The sequence below is a fragment of the Cyanistes caeruleus genome, chromosome 29, assembly GCF_971803275.1.
Source record: "Cyanistes caeruleus chromosome 29, bCyaCae1.hap1.1, whole genome shotgun sequence".
Classification (NCBI taxonomy): Eukaryota; Metazoa; Chordata; class Aves; order Passeriformes; family Paridae; genus Cyanistes; species Cyanistes caeruleus.
In genome coordinates, this window is record NC_141729.1 from 4,802,676 (window position 1) to 4,825,254 (window position 22,579).

Here is a 22,579-nt window from a genome sequence, read left to right on the forward strand (position 1 = left end):
AGGGTGGTACTGGTGCAGCCACCCTGAGAGCATGAGGGCCTGGGGGCTGCCTGCTGACGCAGTGGGTAAGACCCGTGGTCTCCGAGACCCCTGGAACGACTGGTCCCTGGGCCTCTTTTCTGGGGGTGTCCCATACCCCCAAGAGGGGCTGGTCCCCAGAGCTATTCTATGGGGGTGTCCAGCGCAATGAGTCACGTTCTTCTCAGTTCCTCTCAGTCTTGGACTTGCCCCTGTGCAGCTGCTGCCTCTTGGAGGAGGGAGATGTGGCATCTGCAGGTCGTGAGGGCCCAGGCAGGTGTGAGTGCTGTGCCCCTGTCTCAGTTTTGTCTGTCCTGGGGGAGCACATTTTTTCCCTCTGCATCTGCACCATCCCCCAGCTCTGAGTCTCCACAGGGACAGGGATGGTGCTGGGCAGTGATTCCTTTCATTGGAGATCCCGAGTGGGGGTCGAAGGAGGTGAGCTCCCAGGTGGGCTCGTTGTTGGCATCTCCAGCGCCCACCGCGTGCTCCCATGGGAGGTCCTTGGCGGGTGGGGCGACGGGGCAACCCCAGCTGCGACTCCCTGTTGGTGTTCCCAGAGCCCACCGGGTTTTTCGGTGCGACGCAGGTTTTTCAGCTGCAGGAGGGAGGACGGGTGGTACGCCTACCACACCTCCTCGCATACCCGTAGTTGTGCTTTCACACACTGGGGCGCACACGGTGTCACCGCATACTGTCCGTGCGGCGCGCGCGGGTCCGCGTCCCTGCGCGCAACCCGTTCTCAGGCGCACACGCGTCTCGCGGTCCCGCAGCGCCCGTCGTGCTGCCACACTTATGTTGCTCTTGGCGCCCCGCGCCCGGGGGCGCGCACTCCTGCTCCCCTCACCCGCGCTCCCCGCCCGCAGCCCGGACCCCTCTTCGGCGCTCGGCTACCCGCGCCTGACGGGGGGGAGGGCGGGGCCTGCATACTGATGAGAGCGCGGCCCCATTGTGCGCGGTGGCGGCCTGGCCCCGCCCCCGACCCCGCCCCCCGCGGAGCAGCGGCCGCGCGCGGCTGAAGATCCCGCGCAGCCTCGGCGCAGCCGCGCGCGCCCCGCGCCGCCAGGGCCATCTTGGGCCGTCGCCGCGGTGAGAGCGGGCGCGCCGGGCTGGGGGACGGGGGGGAAAGACGGGTGGGGCTGGCGGTGCCCCCGCGGGCTTCCCCCGCTGTGCTGGGGGTGGTGGGGGCGGTTGCCATGGCAATGGGGGGGGCCTGGCCCCGGGGCCTGTCCTTGCGGTGCCGCTCGGGAAAGAGCGGAGGGGGCTGTCACCGCCGGCGAGGGGCGCCGGGGGCCGGTGGCTGCTCCCGGGAGCCGGGACAGGCCCGCCGCGGGTGTTCCCTTCTCCGTGTCTTTCCTCGCGGCGACCCCGTCTCCGCCGCCCTCCCGCGGCGCCGGGAGGAACCGAAAGCGCCGGTGACCCCGAGGGCCCCCGCTGCCGGGCTCGGCTGGAAATACCCCTAGCAGCGAGGTGCAATGCCGGGTGGGGGGCCGCATCCCTTCCCCGGGAAGTCCCCGTGGTTCCCCCCGCCGGCAGGCGCGGGGGAAGCCCCCGGCGCCCGCCGCCCCGGGAAGGTCTGACGCCGCGGTGGCCGGCGCGGGGGAGCGGCCCGGAGCGGGGGCGGCGCGTGCCGGCCGGCACCCCGTGCCAGCCGCGGGCCGGACGCCTCCCGCGGAGGCTGGGGGGTCGCCAAGCCTACGGGCTGTGTCCCGTCCCCCCCCCCCCCCCGCCCCAGCCCCGGCCTCTCCGGGGGCGGTCGCCCCTCACCCGCCGCTCCACTGCTTCCCGCAGCCCCAGTGACAGACGGTGCCGCCGTCCCGCAGTGCCCGCCGCGGCCTCGGAAGACCCAGCCCACACTCGCTGATGAGCTCCATGAACCCCATGAAACCCTCGCTGCCGCCTGCGCCCCACGGGTGGGCGCCGGGGCAGCGTCCCTCCATCCACCCATGCATCCATTACCCTCCATCCCTTCATCCTTTCATCCATGCATCCATGCATCCATCCTCGTGACTGTCCCTCCATCCCTTCCATTCTTCATCTCTCCATTTCCTCAATCCCTCCATCCCCCAGTCCCCTCTGTCCCTCCATCCCTCTGTCCTTCATCTTCATTAATTTGTTTTTCTTTCTAGTGATGGTTCATTTGCATACGAGGCTGTTCCTTGGCAACCAAACACCAATCAGCCGCCGGGATCCCTCTCCGTGGTAACCACTGTCTGGGGTGTCAGCAACCCCTCCCAGAACCAGGTACCAGCAACACCCCTGCCCCAGGGACGCCCCGCACCTGGATGCCACTGCCCCTGCCTGACCCACTGCCTCCCACTGCACCCTCCAGGTTTTTGGCAGCCCCATGGGCCCTGGGGGGAGCAGCTCCAGCACCCCGTTGCTGCCTGGCATGGCAAGCACCGGCTCGGGCGTGAGCTCACCACCGTTCCTGCCACAGCAGCCCTTTGCTGAGGGGGCACCAGGGAAGGGCTATGTGCAGCCAAGTGTCTATGGCCGCAATGCCTACCCCAGCGGGCCAGGCTTCGCTGCCAGGTAAGGCCAGACCTGTGCTTTGTGGCCCGGTACGTGCCCTGCTGCAGGGCCACTGCACGCCCCTTCCTGCTTCTCTGTTCTCCAGCTACAATGGTGGCCCGAGTGGCCCGGGAGGGATGGGGCTCCCCTCGCACGCCAGCCGGGCCACTGCTGATTTCACCCAGGCTGCAGCTGCTGCTGCTGTGGCCGCAGCTGCTGCCACGGCCACGGCCACGGCCACAGCCACGGTGGCAGCGCTGCAGGAGAAACAGAGCCAGGAGCTGAGCCAGTACGGCGCGGTAAGAGTCTGACTGAGACAGAACAGGGGAATCTCACAGCCCCTCCTGCTCTACCATGACCCCTCTCTCTTCATTGCTGCAGATGGGCACAGGGCAGTCTTTCAGCAGCCCGTTCCTGCCCCATGCCGGGCCTCGTGGCCCCAACAGCATGAGCCCGGCTGGCATGGCAGGTGTTGTTGCCCCCTCCGGTGTCTCCCCTGTGAGCATGAGCCCAGTGCGAGCACCCGGTACTGGCCCGCTCTATGGTGGGCAGCGAGTGCCTCAGCACACCTACCCTGGCTCTCCCCAGAGCCAGCAGCTGCCCCGCCAGGGCCTCAAGCGGGCATACTCCAGTGAGGTGAGTGCTGCATTGGTGAAGGTTATGGCATATGGTGACCCCCTTTCCCACTGGTGCTGACTCCCTGGCCCCACAGGGGTACCCAGCACAGCAGTACCTCCAGGGCGGGCAGTACGCTGCAGCTGGTACCCAGTATGCCCCCAGCGCCCCCCAGTCCTCCGCTCCGTCCCCCTCATACCCTGGCCACAGGCTGCAGCAGAGCATGGGCCAGTACCTCTCCGCTTCAGGCAGTGGTGGACCCTATTACAAGGTACCACAGGGGGAACGGTGGGCAAGGGGTGGAGGTCCGGGTGTCCACCATCCCCCGGTGCCAGCCCCTGGAGACCCTCCTCCTCCCATAGCCAGCTGACCAGTTCAACGGGCAGAGCGCCAGTTTCAGCACCTACAGCCAAGCAGCCATCAATGGGGTGAGTCTGGCAGCGGGTGGGGTGGGGGCTGTGCTGGCCTGGCTGAATGCTGAGGGCGCGTGCTGCCTCAACAGCCGGGCCGGTCGCTGCCGGGGTACCCCAGCTCGCCGCTGGCCGGGAACCCCACACCGCCCATGACGCCAGGCAGTGGCATCCCCACCTATGCATCCCCTGGTCAGGATGTCAAGTCACCCTTCCTGGCAGACATGAAGCCCAGCGTTGCCCCTCTGCACCCATCCTCTTCGGGTAGGTGTCCCTGATGCCGGTGAGGGGGGCACTTCACAGAGTGAAGTGATCAGAGATGATCTCCATGCCTCAAGCAGCATGGTGTGGGCCTCATTTCTGGCAGCTCTGTGGCCTTTGTCCCTTTAAATGGAGGGTGGGAGGGGCTTCAGGGAAGGGGGCGTGACCACTGCCAGGGTTTGGGGGCTGATTGAGGCGGGGGTGGGCTGCCTTTGAGGGTGGGAGAGGGTAGTGGGAGGAGCTTGTTAAAAGAGTATGGCCTCAGGGGACGTGGCTTTATCAAGAGTGCTGGTTTGGTGGGGGGCTTCTGCTTTTAAGGTGGGACCATCCGGATTGGGAGGATCTTATATATAGGATGTGGTTTCCTGGAGCGAGCGGGAGGAATCTTCGGTGGGATGAGATTCCTCTATGGCGGTGGGGGTGGGAGTGGGGTGGCCCCGGGGGTGGGGCCACCTGGGGTGGGAGGAGCTTCCTGCCTGGGCCTGTGGTTTCCGGGGTGGGCAGGGCCGCGTGGTGGAGGTTGGGCTTCCTGCAAAGGTGGATTCTTGTGCAGTGGGCGCGGCGTAGTTGGGGCACGGCCAGGGTGTGGCTGGGGCCCGGGGAAAAGTGTCGGTTTCCCTCATGGCGGCGTCCCGCAGGGCCGGCCCCCGGCGAGGAGTTGCGATTGACCTTCCCGGTGCGGGACGGCGTGGTGTTGGAGCCCTTCCGCCTGCAGCACAACTTGGCTGTCAGCAACCACGTCTTTCAACTCCGTGACTCTGTCTACAAGACCCTCATGATGAGGTGGGGGCCCTGGGGCACCTTTTGTAGTGTCACACAGTGCTGCTCGAGGGGTGCCGTATGGCACCATGTGGTGTGGTGTGCGGCTGTGCCGAGCAGCACAGCTGGGCACCGCACGGTGCAATGTGGCACAGGGGTGTGTGGTGTGGTATGGCTTGGGACGGCGCTGTCCTGCATCATGGCGCAAAGTGTGGCTTGGCTGTACTTGCCGTGGTTCAGCACGGCGTCACGGTGTTCGGCATGTTGTGGCACAGCATGGTGGTTTGGGACGCGGCTTGGCGTGGCACAGCACGGTGGGATGTGGTGTGGCCTGGAACGGTACTGTTGGGGTTTGTCACAGTGCCATATGACACAGTGTAACACGGAATGGCTTAGCACTGCGTGGTTCTGCGTAGCTTGGAGCAGCATGGTGTGGTGACACGCTTTGCGGTGGCTCGCGTGCAGACACATCCCCTGCCCACACCCTGCCTGCCCCCAGGCCTGACCTGGAGCTGCAGTTCAAGTGCTACCACCATGAGGACCGGCAGATGAACACCAACTGGCCGGCCTCCGTGCAGGTGAGCGTCAATGCCACGCCACTCACTATTGAGCGTGGTGACAACAAGACCTCCCACAAGCCGCTCTACCTGAAGCACGTCTGCCAGCCCGGCAGAAACACTATCCAGATCACTGTCACCGCCTGCTGCTGTGTGAGTCACCAGGAGGGGACCAGGAGAGGGAGGGTGATGGCTGGGGCCACAGCTCAGCCTCCCATCTCTCCACAGTCCCACCTGTTCGTCCTGCAGCTGGTGCATCGGCCCTCGGTGCGCTCGGTGCTGCAGGGGCTTATCAAAAAGCGCCTGCTCCCCGCTGAGCACTGCATCACCAAAAGTGAGCACCTGGGTCCTGGGGGTCAGGAGGATGCACTGTGGCAGGAAGGCCACAGCAGGATGGGGGTGATGGTGCACTATTGGCCAGGTGCCACCACACTGCCACCCCCATCTCCGTGTCCTGGTTCTGACCCTTGGTGCACCTTGCCCCCACCTTCCCAGTCAAGCGCAATTTCAGCAGTGGGACCATCCCGGGGACACCAGGGCCCAACGGTGAGGACGGCGTGGAGCAGACGGCCATCAAGGTGTCCCTCAAGTGCCCTATCACCTTCCGGAGGATCCAGCTTCCAGCTAGGGGTCATGACTGCCGGCACATACAGGTAGGGTTGGTGATGACAGGGTGCTGGGGGTATCCCCCACACAATATCCTGCCCCCTCCATCTCAGATGCTGCTCTCCCCGACAGTGCTTCGACCTGGAGTCATACCTGCAGCTCAACTGTGAGAGGGGGACATGGCGGTGTCCTGTCTGCAAGTGAGTTGGGGCCACAATGGGGCCGTGCCCTGGTGTGCCTGCCTGCGGGACAAGGGCGTGTGTTTCACTGCCTGTGGGGGATGTATTTCCTTTCCTGGGAGAGGAGTAGTTCTTGCCTTAGGGGGAGGTTCTTGTCTGGTAGGGGTTCCCTTATCTCACCCTGCCCTCACTCTGCCTGCAGTAAGACAGCCTTGCTGGAGGGGCTGGAGGTTGATCAATACATGCTGGGCATCCTGATCTACATCCAGAAGTAAGTGCCTTCTTTTTGGCTGTTTGTCCGTCCTTGCCTGGTCCTGTGCCACCCCCGAGGGTGCAGCCCGTGTCCCCAACCTCACCTCCCCTGCCCTCCTGCTGCCCCCAGTTCAGAGTATGAGGAGATCACCATCGACCCGACCTGCAGCTGGAAACCGGTCCCTATCAAACCTGATGTCCACATCAAGGAGGAACCGGAGGGGCCAGCACTGAAGCGGTGCCGGACACTCAGTCCTGCGCACATGGTGCTGCCCAACATCATGGAGATGATCGCAGCCCTGGGGCCTGGCTCTGTGCCCTTCCCGGCATTGTCACAACCTCCAGCGGGGGCTGCCACCGACTATGGCACCCCGGGTACGGGGGGACCCATGGGGGACAGGACTGAACACCATCCTTCCGTGTGTGTGCCCTAATTTTCCCCATTTCCTGTCACAGGTTCCAGCTTTCTGGGTCCTGGGGGCTTCCCAGAGCCTTTCACGGCCCCTGGCGTCCCTGGCACCTCAACACTGAGTGACTTCACACCAGGCCCCCCCTCCATCTCCTACCAACCCAACATTCCAGGTGGCCTTCTGGCCACTGAGAAGCCTCCTGTGCCCCCTCTGCCTGCACAGGTCAGCTGGGCTGTGGGTGGGGGGACTCCTCCCAAGTCCCCATGTCTCACTGGGGGGTCCCAGGGGAGGGAGGGTCTCATGGCTATGCTCTTTCCCCCCACTCCCCAGCTTCCCCCACCAGGACGAATGGAGCCATCTCACCCCGCAATGCAGACAGGGCTGCACAACACTCCCTCGGGCGGCCAGCCAGCCTCCACGTTGCACTCCCGGAGCGCAGTGGCACGGCAACCCCTGGGACCCCCGGCCCACACTGCTGACCTCATCTTCCCCCCCACATCCAGCATGGCCATGGCAGGTGATGGCTCAGAGCCTACCCTCGACGTGAGTACTCTGGGGGGTGGACAAGGGTCCTGCTGGTGGCTCGGGACCCCAGCTGCTGCAGGGGGCTGGGCAGAAGCTGCAGGGAGCCGATCATCACACGCTGTCACCCCCAGCTCCTGCCTGAGCTGACGAATCCCGATGAGCTGCTGTCCTACCTGGGGCCCCCCGACCTCCCCAGCAGCAGCAATGATGACCTCCTCTCCCTCTTCGAGAATAACTGAGCCATCCTCGCCTCCCTCCTGGGGCTGGGGGGCAGCACTGTGTGCCCCTGCCCGCTGCAGAGCTGGGACCCTCCACAGCGGGGGCTTTCTCAAAGGGCTGCGATGGGACAGAGGGGCTGAGCCCCCCCAGAAGCACAAGGCTGTACATAGTGTAGAAACACTACTGCTCCCCTGAGACTCCCCATATTTAAAGGCAAGTGCATCACTGTGGGGCTGCCCGTGCCCCCCTATCAATGTGCAAATGCTGCTGCCCCTTATACTGCACGGGTCTGGTGTGGGGTGCGGAGCTCAGCTCCCAGTACCCTCGCGCAGCGTTGCCCTGTATGTCCCCGATGGCTATTAAAGGATCCTTCTGCAGGGTCATGTGTGTACCCCCCCATCTTTTGTCATCCCGCTGTGGGGCTGGGCCCGCGACCCCTCTCCGGGCAAGCAGGGGGGGATCTTCGGTTGGCGCGGGGATCCAGCGCTCTCTCCGGCCTCAACCGAGTAGCGAGGGAATCCTGCCCTATCACCGGACGTGTGGCGTCAATCATTAACCGGGCCTGGCCGGGCGGTGCTGCAGTCCGACGGCGGAGGAGGAGAGTCGGGTGTCTCCCCACGTCGGGCGGTAGGCTGCCAGGGCTGGGCCGCAGCTCGGGCAGCTCCAAGCTCCGCATGCCTTGGTTCGGCCGCATCCACGCCGTCCCCCCGGAAAAGTCCCGCACGGCGGCCCACCGCCGCACCCGCCTCTCCTACGGCGGTCCCGCTCCCCCCCTCGCCCCATCCCGCCGCTCCTTGCTCTCCGCACGGCGCATGCGCGGCGCGCCCTGCCCAGTGCCGGAGCGCGGCCCCCGCCCCGCCCGCGCTTTTTTTCCCTTCCCCCTCTTTCAAACGCGGCACCGCCGATTGGTTGCCTGCCCTGCCACTCCGCCACTCCGCCAGCGGCCGTTGGCTGGCACTAGGGGGGAGGCGGGCCCTCCTCGGCCCTATATAAGGGGCGGCAGGGGGCTGCGCTCCTTCTGCTGCGCCGCGCCCGCCGCACGGACGAGTGTCTGCTGCCCTGCTCGTGTCTCGCCATGGCTAACCCTGTCGTCTTCTTCGACATCGCCGCCAATGGCGAGCCCCTGGGTCGCGTCACCTTCGAGGTGGGCGCGGGAGGCCACTGGGAAGGGGCGGGGGGGCGTCGTTGCCATTTCCTTGCCGGGCGCGCGGGGCCGGTGGGGGGCCAGCAGCCGCCGCGCGTGCGCGGCGGGGGCGTGTTGGTGGGGCTGCGGCGCCCCTGGCCCGGTGGGGTGAACAAAGGGCCCCGCAGCGTCGCGCTCGGGGGCTTCGAGGAACGGCGGCGCGATGCCAGCCCAGGGTGTGCCGTCGTCCACGGGAGTACCAAAACGAGGGGTACCTGATCCGGTACCGCTGGTTCCCCGTTAGCGCTGGCCTCGCTACCACCGTGTTCCCGCCGCACCTCCACTCCGCCCCGGGGCCGGAGGGGGCGCGGCAGCTCCCCCCCACTGCGGGTCGCGGCCGTGGCTGCTTCGCCGCCATTTTATCGCAGGGTCCCCGGAGCATCGGGATGAACCGTGTCGAGCTCCCGGTCAATGCTGCCCGAGTCTGGGGATGCCGGCGGAGAGTGCCGGCAACCCGATCGCCACGGGATTGTCGCTGGAGGGCAAAGCATTTGTCACCCCGCCCGGGGCGATAAGCATCCCTTGCAGGCTGGGCCTGCTCCGGGCGCTGCGGCTGCTGCAGATTCGGGGCCGCGCTCCCGCACGGGTGGCGCATCCAGCCCAAAATCCTTCTGAAGCGCTGGGAGGCGGCGTGCGCGCCCCGCCCAGGAAGGCTTCAGGCACATTAATTTTAATTTAATCCAGGCCAGCGGAACGAACGCTTCTCTGCCCCGCTGGTGAGACGCGCGATGCCGCAGCTGTTAATTCAGGCCTTGCAGATAACGGTGTGAGGCAGGGAGGGATCTAGAGCTGCTGGCATGGCTGAGAAACAGCCACGCGAAAGGGGTCCCTGGGCTCTGAGCGGTGTCTGGGGGAATTCCCGTGGTTCGGAGGTGGCCTCGGGGAGTGGAGGGGAATAGCCAATCACTAGCCCAGATCTGACAAATGCTTTTCCTGTCTTCGCAGCTCTTTGCAGACAAGGTCCCGAAAACAGCAGGTTTGTAAAGCAACTTTCACTCCACTGCTATTGCACCAAGTCCCAGTACTGTCCTGAGCACAAGACAAAAAAAGTTGTTCATGGTGGGGTTTCATTTCCTTTTTAGAAAACTTCCGTGCTCTGAGCACTGGTGAGAAGGGATTTGGCTACAAGGGGTCCTGCTTCCACAGAATCATTCCTGGGTTCATGTGCCAGGTGCGTGGTGCTCCCGCTGCAGGGGGTAGGTGGGTGGGTGAGACAGTGTGGCACTCAGGTGGGTTTTGGAGTTGGATGCTGGCAGATTTAGGGTGCGAGGTTGGTTCTGCCTCTTGCCTGCACCCAGTTCCAGCGTGTTCCTCTGCACACATGACCTGAAACACTGCCTTTTCACAGGGTGGTGACTTCACGCGCCACAATGGCACCGGAGGAAAATCCATCTATGGGGAGAAGTTCCCGGATGAGAACTTCATCCTGAAGCACACGGGCCCTGGTATCCTGTCGATGGCCAATGCCGGCCCCAACACGAATGGCTCCCAGTTCTTTATCTGCACTGCCAAGACCGAGTGGTGAGTCGTGGGCTATGGGAGGAGAAGCTTGGGGATCTGCTTCTGGGAGACGTCCTCTGTTGGGGGACATCGGGGACCAGCTGTGACGAGTGCTTCTCTGGCAGGTTGGATGGCAAGCATGTCGTCTTTGGCCGTGTCAAGGAGGGGATGAACGTGGTGGAGGCCATGGAGCGCTGCGGCTCCAAAGATGGCAAAACGAGCAAGAAGATCACCATCACTGACTGCGGGCAGCTCTCGTAAACCCTTCTCTCACCGACTGACCATTCCTTGGGCAGCCTGGGCACCACACCCCACTGCAGCTCACCCGCTCCCACCCTGGTCCTGATGTACTGCTGCGTTTCTACTGGGTCATGGTCCCACTGGGCTGCAGTTACCTTTGAGTCTAAATAAAACGAGTTAAACTAAATACACCATAGCAGTTCCCTTCTGTCCCCCAGCTGAGGAGGGTGGGGTTTGGCACTGGTGGGGGAAGAAAAAGGAGGTGCTGAGGGGGCAGGAGGACCCCTGCCTGTGGGGTGGTTATACCAGGCCCCCAGTATGATCCAGAGTGAAGAGATTAGGCTGGTCTGGGCACTGAACCCATGGGGGTCCTCAGTGCTTCAGCTGGGGAAGGGTTCTCTTACTGTCCTGTACTTTTTAAGTACAGTGTAAGTATGGGAGGAGCAGTGACATCCACCTTGGGTTGCTTTATGGGTCTGCCACACCAGGCAGAGCTGGTGTGGGCTGTCCTGGGAAGATGAGGATCCCAGTTGTTTCTTAGTTTGAAGGTGGTTCTTACAGATATCCCAGTGGTCCCTGTTGGGGGGTGCTGTCCCAGCTTGGGGGTGCCAGCTCTTAAAATTCTGGGTTTGCCGCAGTTCCAGTTGGGAATGGAGTGATTGGTATGCCCAGTTCAAGGCTGGGTGCCCAGCTCCAGGGTGATTCCAGGGGTTCCAGCTTAAAGGCGCCTGGATGGAAGAAAGCCCTAGGACCCTGTGGGTCCAGCAAGGCAAGGTCCTGTGGCCCCTTGCCCCGTTTTGCATTGTACCTGCAGTACCTGAAGGATGCTAAACTCTCATCCCCTGTGCTTGGAGCTGCACCACCACAACCCACATGTGGTCTTTGCCTGGGATGAGACCCTCGTGTCAGTGAGGTGGCCCCACAGTGCTGGCAGTGCAGCCCACAAGGTCCAAGGGGAAGATGAAGCTTGCAGCAGCTTCTGCCCCATCCCCCCCACCCTCTCCGGGAGCCACCAAGGTCGGGTGCCCCTGACTGCAGAGTAGAGGGAGGTGGGGGGGGGGGGGCGGGTGTGGGCCTTTTGGTGATGCATCAAAACAAGGGGACTGAAGGGCTCTGAGCTGGTCCTGCAGGGCACATCTGGTTGAGGGGTGGAGGCAGACGTGTTAGGTGCCTACCTAGGGCTAGGACGGCCCAGTTCCCTAGTGCTCTGTGGGAGATGGACTGGTTTTCCAGGCACAGGTAATGACTGTTGGTTCATGGCCCAGCTCTTAGAGGTGCTGGGGCCAGCAGCTCAGCTGTTCAGGCGCAAGGGACGGTTGCTGGTGTCAGAATAGTTTGCACCTTCTCCAGCCTACCTTGAGGAAGAAGGAATGCCTGCTGATAGCTGAGAGTCTGGTCTATATGGGTGGGGGCAGGACATTCCTCTGGAATGCTGGGATGCTGAATTTCTGGAACTCCCAGGACAGTTTCTTCACAGCCAGTACAAGGGAGGAAAAGGGATTGTACTCCTGTAAGAGGTGAGCCACTTCACCTTCGATGCTCCTCTGTCTCTCCAGACCATCACTGCCAATGAACTGGGAAATGACAACGGTGTGCTCTGTATAATGTTCCTCCACATGGCTCATACGCCTTGAGCTTTGGGTCTGTGGGTAACTGCATCATGAGGCTGACTCCTTGACACATGTCCGAGGTCTTCGTTCAGCCTGCTGAAAATTTACAATGAGCACTGCACCCCTGACTGGTGGGTTATGACACCTGCCTTTCTTTCCCACTCCCCCCACCCTGGAATTCTCTCAATATCCCCCAGGGACTCCCAAATTCCCCTGGGACTACACAGATCTTCAAAGAACTCCCCAGGGGAGCTCCCCAGGGACTCCCAAATCCATTCTGGGAACCCTCCAAAAGAACTCCTTTGGATCCGGACCCTTCAAAATCCAACCCCGGACTCCCAGTGTTCCCCAGGATGCCCTTGAATCTCCCCAACCCCCCAGGGATGCCTTGGTACCCTCCAACTGCCCCTCAGGAGTCCCTCAAATCCATCTTGGTACCCACAACATCCATTAGGACCCTACTCCAACCCCTGTCATCCTCCCAGGTCCCCCAAATCTACCCAGGGTCCCTCCAGATCAACCCTGGAAACCCCAAATTCCCCTCACTCCCCAACATCCTCTGAGACACTGCACCGCCCCCCCCCACCCCAGACTCCCCAAATCCATCCTGCACCCCCGCCCCGATCAACCCCGGGATCCTCACAGACAACCCCTGGGATACTCCAAATCTGCTCAAAGACATCCTGAGCCCTCAAATTCACTTATAAGATCCCCCCCAGACATCCTCTACTCCCTGGGACCTCTCTGGCAGCCCCCAAATGTAACCTGGAAACCTCTCCATCCCAGGACTCCTCCCAAACACCCCTTGGACCCTCCAAACCCCTGCAGACTGCCCTCCCCCAATCCACCCTGGAACAGCAAATTCTACCCTCAGAATCCCCACAAACATTCTCTGGAACCCTCCAACCCCCTTGAGACCCCCTAAATCCCCCCTAGCATACCCCAGTGTGACTGGGAACTCCACTCCCCTTGGGACCTTCCAACCCCCATTAGATGCCCCCAAATCCACCAGACACCCCCCAGGACCCCTTGGGGTTCTTCACCACCCTCTGGATCCCCCAAATCCACCCTGAGACGCACAAACATCCGCTCAGAAACCAGTGGGACCACCCAAATCCACCCTGGGACCCCCTAAGCACTCCCTGGAACCCTCTGGGACCACCCCTACACAAAGCTCCACCTCAACACTGTTCCAGCCCCACCATGTCCTTGCCCTTCCCCCACCACGTGGTGGCCTTGTCCTCCCTCAGTGTCCTTGTGTGCCTCCCTATGTCCTTGTGTCCACCCATCCCCCAGATGCCTCCCAGACTGGATGTCCCCTGTGCCCCTTCCGCTGTGATGGCACTATCTCCCTGTCACATTAGGGTGTCCCTAGAGGGTTTTCTCCATGCCCCCAGGGTGTCACCGTGTTCCTTTCCCCACCGTGGATGTCCCCAGGGTGGTGCCCTCCAAGTCTCCATGCTCAGGATATGCCCAAGATGTCAGCCCTTGTCCCCCTACGTGGGGTGTCCCCAAGGTGTCCCCGTCCAGTGTGTCCCTGTCCCTGGGGTGTCCCCACAGTGTCCCTAGGGTAACAAGCAGGATGTTCCCATGTCCCCAGCATGTCCCCAAGGTCTCCCCAGGACTTCCCCATGTCTTCCCATATCCTAACGTCTCCCACAGCCCCTCTCCACATCCCCTATCCCCCCCCCTATCATTCCCACTCCTGTGCCTTCCATGACCCCTGATGTCTCCGCTTCCCCCATATCCCACTCACGTTTCCATGGCCCCACGTGTCCCAGCATGTCACCGCATCTCCATGTCCCCTGTGCTCCCAACATTCCCCATGTCCCCCAACATCCCACTCTACCTTCCCCTGTCACAGGCACAGGAACTTTGCTTGCTCTTCGCCCCTTACAGGGGCTCCCTTACTATTGGTATTGCCCAGCTGGTGCTTTAGGAGGTGAGGGCCAGGGGGGCCAAGGGTGATCCAAGGGGGATCCTCCTATGGAGTTGAGGGAGGGTTCTATGGGCACTTGGAGGGGGGCTGTGGGTACTGGGAGGAGTGGGGTGGGGGTGTCCAGAGGGGCTGTGGCAGATCCTATGAGTTCTGGGGGTGTCTCTGGGGGATTCGGGGGGTCTAGGAGGATCTCTATGGATGCTAAGGGGACGTAGTTCGGGCTGTGGAGGGCTACCGGGAAGTGCTATGAGAGGGCCCCTTCCCCCAGTGGGAGGTCTGTCAGGGTATCGGGGGAGGGTCACTTGATACTGGGGCCCACTCCCCACTACTAGGGGCACAGGGTGTTTGAGCTGCTTGTGGTTGGATTTGAAAGGACCCTGTGCCCTGAGAGTGTGTTTAGGGGGTTGCTGCCCCTGAGAGATGCTGTGAAGGAGTGTCCTGGGGTGGCTTTATGATAGTGGTATCCTCAATTGCCTGGTTTATGTTACATATTAAGGGGGTTGCTGAGGAGCTTCACAGTGCAGGTGATAGAGAACACATACTTGCGCTCACTGCCCGCTGCTTCATCTTGTTCCCCAAGGACCTGCAACGAGCCCAACACCTGCAGGGGTTCTAGAGGGGGACCATCTGGTGGGGGACACCCCCAGGATCTCCACACCGTGACTCAACCCTTGGCACTCTCCCACAGGGACCACCACCCTGGGAGCCCTCCTCCTGACATCTTCACATCCCTAATCTTATTTGGGACCCTGAGGGATCCCCACGTTGAGACATCCCCCACCTGGGACTCCCTTCTGGAATAACTCTCCTGGGGTACCCCCACCATTGGACCCCCACCTCTGGAGTCCCCAAAAATTCCCCCAGTGACACATCCCAGGGTGGGGCTCCCCTTCCTGACTTCAGCACACCTCAGATCATTGTGGGTTCCCACCTATAATTGTCCCAGGACCTACTCACTGGAGGGACATCACCCCCAAGGGGACATCTCTAGGATTCACACTCTATTGGGGACCTCCCTCACTGCTGCTGGACCCCAATAAATGTCTCTGATCCTCAAATGCTACTGCCAGAGTGAGGGAAACTGGGGGCAGGCACCCACTGAGGAGGCCCTGGGTGCGGGGACTTACGGCGGGGTGGGAGAGCTGTGGGGATTGGGATTGGGGACACCTGGTGAGGGGAGGATTTGTGGGGTGAGGCACCCCCAGGGTGGCTGGTTCTGGGGAAATTTCAGTCAGGGGCAACCACAGGGGGCTCAGGGGGGAACGAGTGGGTGCATCTGGGAAGTCGATGGAAAGAGTTCAGGGGTGAACCCATTATTGCAGACCAGGCCTCGAGGGGGCGGAGCTTAAAATGTCCCTTTAAAAGGTGGTGTTTGAGGGGCAGGGCCTAAGGGGCCGCTTTTATAGTGGTGGGGTCATTTTGAGGGGCTTGGGATTAGGAGTTTGCTTTATGGGAGGAATCAATGCATCAGGAGGCAGGAATTCTAGGGGCAGGGCCTACGGGTCCGTTTCGCAGAGGATGGAGGGCTGCCTGCAGGGGCGGGGGGCAGCGTTCCCCTTTATAACAGCCGAGCGGTCGGTGACGGGCAGGGCTTAATGAGAGCCGGGTCTTTGAGTCCCCTTTGAAAGGGGGCGAGCTTCAAGGGGCGGGGTTTTAGGGGTGTCGGTTTTGTGGGGCGGTGCCTAGGGTCCACTTTTATATTTGCGGGGGGGGGTGTAGGGGCTGTCGTGGTGGGTTGTGCGTGCACGACCTGCAAGGGGCAGGACTTGAGCTCCATAGGGCGTGGTTTCGGGGGTTCCCAATATAGGGGCTCTACAGCCACCCCCGGCGGGCCATGGCGGCTGCGGCGCTGCTGCTGTTGCTGCTGCTGTTGCTGTCGTCACTGTCGCTGGCGGCGCTGCTGCGGCGGGACGATGGGCGCGGCCCGCGCTGGGGGGCGCTGCACCTCTTGCACCCGCAGGGGGCGCTGCACCTGAGCCGCCTGGCGCGGCGGCACGGGCCCGTGCTGCGCCTGCGCTTGGGGGACCGCGGTGAGTGGCGGGGCGCCCCAAAACGGACCTGCCCCGAATCTGCCCTGGGACTCGAGATCCGCCCCCAGACCTCCCTCTCCCCGGTCCTAAGGGACTCTCCGAACCTCCAACCCTGCCCTTTCCCCCTGCCGTTGGGACCTCCCCAAACTTCAGACCTCTCCTCAAATCCCCCAGATCTTTCCTGAGGCCCTAACCTCCCGACGCTCCACCCAAAACCCCACCCCAGGATTCACCACTTGGTTTGGGACCCCCCAGTTTTGTGGTCCTCCTCAGCTCCTCCTCTTCCCTCCAGACGTGCTGGTGCCGAGCTCGGTGGGGACCATCCGTGAGGCGCTGGTCCGGCACTGGGGGGACTGGCTGGGCCGCCCCACCAGTTATCTGGGTATGGGGGCAGGGGAGGCCGGGTGGGCTATGGAGCGGTGGGGTAGGAAGGGTTCCTGTGGGGGTTTGGGGAGTCGCTGTGGAGTGCGTGGTAGGGAAGCCCTTTGGGGAATTTGTAGTGAGTCACTGTGGGATTTGTGGGGTTCCCTGTGGGGCTTAGGGTGTCTCTAAGGGCTTGGGGAGGAGGGGCTATGGGATAGAGAGTCCCTATAGGGTTTGAGGGGGTCCCTATGAGATTGAAGGGTTTGGTATGGGATTTGGAGGGCGTCACTATGTGGTTGGGGATATGGCTACTGGGAGGGGGCGGTGGCACTTCTGGAGGTGTGGGTTGCTTATAGGGGCTAGGGCAGTCTCCGGAGGTCTCTGCTCCACCAGACACACCCTTCAGCCTCCAGGGTTCCTGGTGGAATTAGGGGGGCTCTTATTTAGAAGGTGGCTATGGGGTAAAAGGAGGCTTTATGAGCTAGAGGGGCCCTACAGAACACCCCTGGTGTGATGGAGGTGGGTCCCTATAGGGGCTGAGGGGGGATTTCTGGGGGTCCCTGACTCCCCCTGCCCAACACCAGGGTCGCTGGTGTCACGGGGGGGCCGGGACCTGGCACTGGGAGGCCCCTGCCCTGGCTGGCGGCGGCAGCGGGGAGCAGTGCGGGGAGCACTGGCACAGGCTGGGGGGCGTCTCGGGCCCCTCCTTTGGCTGCAGGGCCAGAAGTTGTGTGAGGTGAGACCCTTAAACTGACTTCTTCCCAAAGTGATCCCCCTGCAACCCTGACACCTCCAAAACTGATCCTCCTTGCAATAATATTGACCAGCAAAACCCTGCCCCCTGCACCCCAAAACCGATACCTTAAGCCCCATTCCCTTCACCCAAACCCCACCCATACACCTTAGCCGTGCACCTTGTGTCTGAAAACTGCTCCCCAAAACCATGCTCCCTGCACTCAGCCCCCACTCTCTGCGTCCCAAACCTGATCCCCAACCCTGCACCCACACCACACTCCCTGTCCCCCAAAACAGACGCACCCAAATCTCACCCTCTGCACCTCAAAAGGGCATTATCCCTGTGAATCCCCAAAACTCCCTTAGAGTTCCCCAATTCTCTCCTGTGACCCCCCCATAACTACCCTTAGACTCCCCCTTTAGCTCCCCCAGGGCTCCCCCTAACCCTCCTCTTTCCCCCAGGAGCTGCGTTCCCATGGGGAGGCCCCTGTGGACCCCTTTGAGGTGTTCACCTTCCATACCTGCAGCACCATCGCACGCCTCCTCTTTGGGGACCTGGTGGGGATTTGGGGGGGGCCCAGGATGGAGAGAGGGGTTTGGGGGAGGACCCCAGTTTTTATGGGGGCCCAGGGGTTTGGGGAGGACCCAGGAGTTTGTGGAGGGGATGTCTAGCTGTTTGGGGGAACTCAGCAATTTGTGGGTGGGTGGCAGGGGTTTGGGGGCACACGGGAGTTCGAGGGGACCCAAGTGTCTGAAATTGTGTTGGGTGTCTTCTGGGGCTTGTGAGAGAACTCGACTACTGGACAGTTCACAGGTGTGTCCTCCTCCAGGTGCCCCCCCCAGGGGAGCTCCGGGCCTTCTCCCGCTGCCTGGGGGAGCTGCTGCAGGTTTGGGGGCACAGCAGCGTACGGGCGCTTGATCTGCTGCCCCTGTTGCGGGTAAGGCTGGAAGGTCCTATGGGGCTGTGGCCTTTTTGCTGCATGGGGGTCTATGGAGCCCAGGGCTCTAGAGCCTTATAGGGGCAGTGAGGGAACCGAGGAGGCTACTGGGGGGCTGTGGGCCTGTGGGAGGGCTGTAGGGCCCTGGGAAGGGCTGTGAGTGTCAGGGGGCTTATGTGGCCCATGGGAGGGATATGCCAGGGGTTATAGTGTCTATATGGGGCTAGGGAAAGTGTTACAGGGTCTATATGGTGTTGGGCAGCTTTGTGGGCCTGGGAGGGGCAGTGGTGGGGGCTCTCTAGGGCTAGGGTGGTCCATATGAGGTAAAATGTCTCTATGGAGCTGAGGGTGTCTATAGGACATTGGAGGGGTCTGTATGGCCCAGGGGAGCAGCCATAGGGTTTCGCTGGGGCTCAGGACTTACACGGCGTCTCTGGGGGAGGGGATGTCTCTCTGAGACTCTGAGAGGGTTGAGGGTCCCTATGGAGTCCCTATGCCCAGGCCCTGCCCAACCCAGGATTGCGGAAGCTGCTGCAGCTTGTCCAGCACCGTGACACCTTCGTGGAGGCCCAGATCCAGCGGCACCAGGTGGGGAGGCCTGGGGAGCTGGGGGGCAGCCAGGGATTAGGAGTGGTCTGGTGGGAACAGAGGGTCAGGGGAGACCCGGGGGTTTGGAAAATATCTGGGGGTCTGGAAGGAGCCAGGTTCTGGGTGGAAACCAGGAGTTTTGGGGGGGGTGTCCAGGGGCACGAGGGGACCTACATATTTTGGGGGAAACAGGTTTGGGGGGACCCAAGGAGACAGGAAGACCTGGGGTCTGGAGGGGAAGTGGGGTTGGGGGAGGAACTGGGGATTTGGGGGGACTTGGAGGTTTGGAAGGGACTCCCATGTTTGGGGGCAGCTGGGGATCAGGAGAACCCCCCAATATGTGTCATCCCCTTGCCAGGCATGCCCCTCCCCTCCCCCGGACACAGTTTTGGGGGCGCTGCTGGGGCATAATTCTGGGGCACGGGGTGGCTCCCTGAGCCCCCCCCGGCTGCACATGGCGCTGGTCGACCTGTTCATTGGGGGCACTGAGACCACGGCGGCTGCTCTGGGCTGGGCTGTAGCCTTCTTGCTGCATCGTCCTGAGGTGAAATGCATGTCCCTCCATGTCGTCCATGCAGCACTGGGAGGTCCTGTGTATCCCCATTGGTCCCATATCCCCACCCACATCCTGTGTGTGTTCTGCATGTCCCTCATGTTCCCTTCTCCACGGGCTTCCTACTGCCCTGCCGCCAGATGACGTGCGTGGGCACCGTGTGTACAGTCCCAAGGCTCCACGTGTATCCCTGGGGGTCCCATATCCCCACCTGTGTCCTACATGTCCCACACGTCCTCCTCCCCATGGCCGGCACCATGCCCTTGCACCACCCTGAGGTGCCACATGCACGTCAGAGCCACGTCCAAGTCCCCGTGCACGTTCGTGGAAGGGAGTCGGGTCCTCACATATGTTCCCCAGGAGGGTCCCATATCCCCCACCCGTGTCCCGTGCATCTCCTGTGCCCACTAGTGTCCGCCCACCCTGTCCTGAGATGCCACATGGATGTCACAGACATACCAGAGCTGTGTCTGTGTCCCCACATGGCTCCTCGATTTGGGGTTTCCACAGAGAGGTGGCTCAGGGTCTGGGGATAGAGGGTCTCAAGAGACAGGTCTGGGGGCTCAGGGGTGTGCCCAAGGAGGAGGGAGGAGCATGTTTTTTAGGGGGTTGGTGGATCCCAGAGCAGGCTGGGGGGTTGGGAGGAATCTGGGTGTTTAAGGGGTTCCCCAAGGGAGAGGGCCAGGTTTGGGGATGGTCTGGAGTCCCAGGGCCAGGTTCATGAGTTCAGGAGGGTATGGGGTTCTAGGGAGTCCCTCTGTCACCCCATTGCCACTGTGTGCCCCCCGGATGCCCCTCTCCTCTGACAGCCCATGACAGACACGGCACACTTGTGCTCCACCCGTGCAGCTGCAGGCACGGCTGCGGGCAGAGTTGGAGGGTGCACATGGACCCCCTGGGCCGGGGGACACGGGGCGCCTGCCCCTTCTTCAGGCCACTGTCAGCGAGACTCTGCGGCTGCGGCCCCCTGCACCTCTGGCGCTGCCCCACTGCGCCCTACGCCATACCAGGTGGTGAGACAAACCAGCACAGGCTAGTGTGGGGGAGGGATGCTGGGAGAAGCTGCAATGAACCAGTCTGGGTCAGGGGGAGCTGAGACGAGCCATTACAGACCAGTTAAAGACCACTTGATATCACCAGTAGGGTCCACGAGAGCCCAGCAGAGCCCATTAGACCCCAGTGAGTCCCACTAAGACCCATCACGTCCCGGTATGGCCCCAGTAAGACTCCAGTATAACCATAGGTGCTAGTAAATCCCAGGAGGGCCCAGTAGAAGTAGGGCTGCAGTAGACCCCAGTAGACCGGTATGGCCCAGTAAGTCCCTGTAGGACCCAGTAGGCCTCAGCTGACCCCAGAGCATCCCAGTAAGACTCGTTAGGTCCCAGTAAGCCCCAGTATAACCCCAGTATGTCCCACTAGGCCCCAACAGGTCCTGGAATGACCCCAGTAGACCCTAACCGACACCCAGTAGATCCTAGGAGACCCCACAATAGTCCCAGTAGGCCCCAGCAAAGCCCAGAAGATCCCAGCAGGAGTTCCCAGTATATCCCAGTAAGTCCCAGCGTGGCCCCATTAAACCCCAGTAGACATCCAGTAGCCCCCAGAAAAGCAGTTCCCAGTGAGCCCCAGTAGACTCCAGTATGGCCCCAGTAGACCTCAGCAGGCACCCAGTAAATACCAGAGAGCCCCATTATGGGCCCAGTATACTCCAGCAGATACTCAGTAACTCCCAGTAGGAGCTACCGGATCCCAGTAGGGACCCCGTAGACGCAAACAAACATAATTGTTTGTTTTAGGTATTACCGCAAATCAGTAATACCTAGTAGCCCCCAGAAAGCCCCCGTATGGCCTCAGTAGGTCCCGTGCATCTTTCAGTAGTCCCCAGCAGACCCCAGTCCATCTCAGTGCCCCCTGTCCCCTTCCAGTCTTGGGGGGCTCCCCGTGGTGGCTGGCACCGTCTTGGTCCCCAACCTGCTGGCAGCCCAACAGGACCCTGACATCTGGCAGCACCCTGAGGTCTTCCTGCCCGGTACGTGGGTACGCCTTCACTCGGAAGTCCCCGCTGCCAAACTCCTGGGGTCTCCTCAAACATCAAACTGGATTTCTCCAGTAGTCATGGGGTTTCCCTTGACTCCTGGGTATCCTGGGAACACCTTGGCGTCATGAGTGCCCCCCTGATGCCTGAATCACCCCAAACCCACACCCCCTCCCCCAAACCTGTGGTCCTCCCCACCATCCCCATCGTCCCCCCCCATATATCTGGGTACTGCCCAAAACCTGTGGGTCCCTCTGTTCCTCCCCTCTATTTCCCTCCCGCCAAACCCTTGAGATCCCCCTCGGGTGTCTGAACCCTCCCCAGACACGTGAATCCCCTCTGACGCCCTGGGGTCACCCTCGAGCCTCAGGGTGCCTCCAAGCCCCTGGGTCACCCCAAACCCCCATGTCTCTTTTTCTGAAACCCGGGGTCCAACCTGGAGAACCCCCAGGTTCCCTCTAAACTTGTCGGCCCACCCATCGCCCCAGCTCCCCTCGAAAGCCTGTGGGTCTCCCCCATCCCCGCGGAGCCCCCTCCAACCCGATCCGTCGCCCTCCAGAGCGGTTCCTGGCCCCGGGCGCCCCCTCGCGGTCACTGCTGCCGTTCGGCTGCGGGGCGCGCTCGTGCCCGGGGGAGGGTCTGGCGCGGGCGGAGCTCTTCGTGTTCCTGGGGCTGATCCTGCGGGAATTCCGTCTGGAGCCGGGCCCGGGGGGACTGCCGGGGCTGAGGGGGTCGCCGGGTACGGTGTTGCGCTGCCCCCCCTTTCGCCTGCGCATGGTGCCTTGCCAGCCCTCGGGCTTACCCTGACCTGACTCCAACTGGCCACTTTATTACTTTTCCTGAACACTCTATGACTCACCTGACTTTTTCTGACCCTTCCTGAACACACTTGACTTCACCTGACTCTGTGTGACTCTGCCTGAACCTGGCGGACCTTGACCCCCTGACCGACCCCACCTGACCTTGGCCTCACCCTTGCCAGCCCTATGCCTCACTTTGACACTGGCTATGACCCCAGCTGTGACCCTAGCTAACCCCATCTAGCCCTGCTTGAACGCTGCGTGACTCCATCCCAACTCACCTGACCCTTACTAACCACACCTGACCCTACCTTGTCCCTGCCTGACCCCCGGGTGGCCCCATTCAACACCCCAGATGCCAGGGTCAGTGCAGTGTGGGAGGGTCCCATTTTCCTCCTCCCAATAAAATTTATACTTTTGACCCCATCCCGGAAGTTCCGGCTCTTTCTGGGACCCCCACAAAACCTCCGGAACCCCCGAAGCCCAGACCTTCCCACACCCTGAGTGGCCACACGGCACCCGCCACAGCCGCAGCCCTCGGGACAGCATTAGGGGATATCGGCCTGGCTGATCTCCAGCTCTCCACTCCGTAGAGCCCCTCCCCGGAGAGGCTGGGGTCCAGGTTGGGGTCCCAGCCCTGCGCGACACAGCAGCGTGTGCCTCACGCGGGGCACTGGGTTTTGCTGATCGGGCTGGCAACAGGTGATTTGCAGTGCAAAGCGCTCTGATTGGCCAAGGGC

At 62.3% G+C, this 22,579-nt stretch overlaps 2 protein-coding genes and 1 long non-coding RNA gene across 22 annotated transcripts; 2 read left to right on the forward strand and 1 right to left on the reverse strand.

Moving 5' to 3' along the window:
* The first annotated feature begins 768 nt into the window (after positions 1–768).
* On the forward strand, positions 769–10,435 carry LOC111938786 (peptidyl-prolyl cis-trans isomerase A). 13 transcript variants are annotated; one of them, XM_086865323.1, is made up of 22 exons: positions 993–1,107; positions 1,810–1,931; positions 2,148–2,262; positions 2,351–2,553; positions 2,639–2,831; positions 2,914–3,168; positions 3,245–3,418; positions 3,510–3,575; positions 3,650–3,821; positions 4,457–4,601; positions 5,077–5,287; positions 5,363–5,468; positions 5,630–5,787; positions 5,873–5,940; positions 6,122–6,190; positions 6,302–6,546; positions 6,628–6,803; positions 6,912–7,124; positions 9,454–9,484; positions 9,591–9,679; positions 9,857–10,029; positions 10,134–10,435. In XM_086865323.1, the coding sequence occupies exons 2-22, from the start codon at positions 1,882–1,884 to the stop codon at positions 10,267–10,269; spliced, it is 3,048 nt and encodes a 1,015-aa protein (XP_086721449.1). In that variant the 5' UTR covers positions 993–1,107; positions 1,810–1,881; the 3' UTR covers positions 10,270–10,435. The 13 variants fall into 13 exon arrangements, with proteins under 13 accessions (XP_086721451.1, XP_086721460.1, XP_086721454.1 ...); XM_086865324.1 differs by lacking the exon at positions 993–1,107 and adding an exon at positions 1,215–1,488; XM_086865325.1 differs by lacking the exon at positions 1,810–1,931 and having other exon boundaries at positions 769–1,107.
* LOC147648954 (uncharacterized) lies at positions 9,486–15,666 on the reverse strand. Its single transcript, XR_015279726.1, has 3 exons — positions 15,548–15,666; positions 13,708–13,842; positions 9,486–11,951 (listed from the first exon to the last, which is right to left on the reverse strand). It is a non-coding gene; the product is annotated as an uncharacterized LOC147648954 (long non-coding RNA).
* CYP21A2 (cytochrome P450 family 21 subfamily A member 2) lies at positions 15,564–22,529 on the forward strand. 8 transcript variants are annotated; one of them, XM_086865339.1, is made up of 10 exons: positions 15,564–15,827; positions 16,120–16,209; positions 16,775–16,926; positions 17,388–17,483; positions 17,756–17,863; positions 18,365–18,451; positions 18,810–18,995; positions 19,854–20,017; positions 20,930–21,033; positions 22,275–22,529. In XM_086865339.1, the coding sequence occupies exons 1-10, from the start codon at positions 15,632–15,634 to the stop codon at positions 22,430–22,432; spliced, it is 1,341 nt and encodes a 446-aa protein (XP_086721465.1). In that variant the 5' UTR covers positions 15,564–15,631; the 3' UTR covers positions 22,433–22,529. The 8 variants fall into 8 exon arrangements, with proteins under 8 accessions (XP_086721465.1, XP_086721470.1, XP_086721469.1 ...); XM_086865344.1 differs by having other exon boundaries at positions 19,814–20,017; positions 22,275–22,349; XM_086865343.1 differs by lacking the exon at positions 22,275–22,529 and adding an exon at positions 21,599–22,265 and having other exon boundaries at positions 19,814–20,017.
* Positions 22,530–22,579: the final 50 nt, after the last annotated feature.

Bases quoted from the DNA above. Each gene is read 5' to 3' on its own strand.
- LOC111938786 (XM_086865323.1), top strand. From the start codon at position 1,882: ATGAGCTCCATGAACCCCATGAAACCCTCGCTGCCGCCTGCGCCCCAC. The intron at 1,932-2,147 runs GTGGGCGCCGGG...TTTTCTTTCTAG, and splicing joins CTGCCGCCTGCGCCCCACGG to TGATGGTTCATTTGCATACG. The intron at 5,788-5,872 runs GTAGGGTTGGTG...TCTCCCCGACAG, and splicing joins ATGACTGCCGGCACATACAG to TGCTTCGACCTGGAGTCATA.
- CYP21A2 (XM_086865337.1), top strand. From the start codon at position 15,632: ATGGCGGCTGCGGCGCTGCTGCTGTTGCTGCTGCTGTTGCTGTCGTCA. The intron at 16,210-16,774 runs GTATGGGGGCAG...GCCCAACACCAG, and splicing joins CCGCCCCACCAGTTATCTGG to GGTCGCTGGTGTCACGGGGG. The intron at 16,927-17,387 runs GTGAGACCCTTA...TCTTTCCCCCAG, and splicing joins AGGGCCAGAAGTTGTGTGAG to GAGCTGCGTTCCCATGGGGA.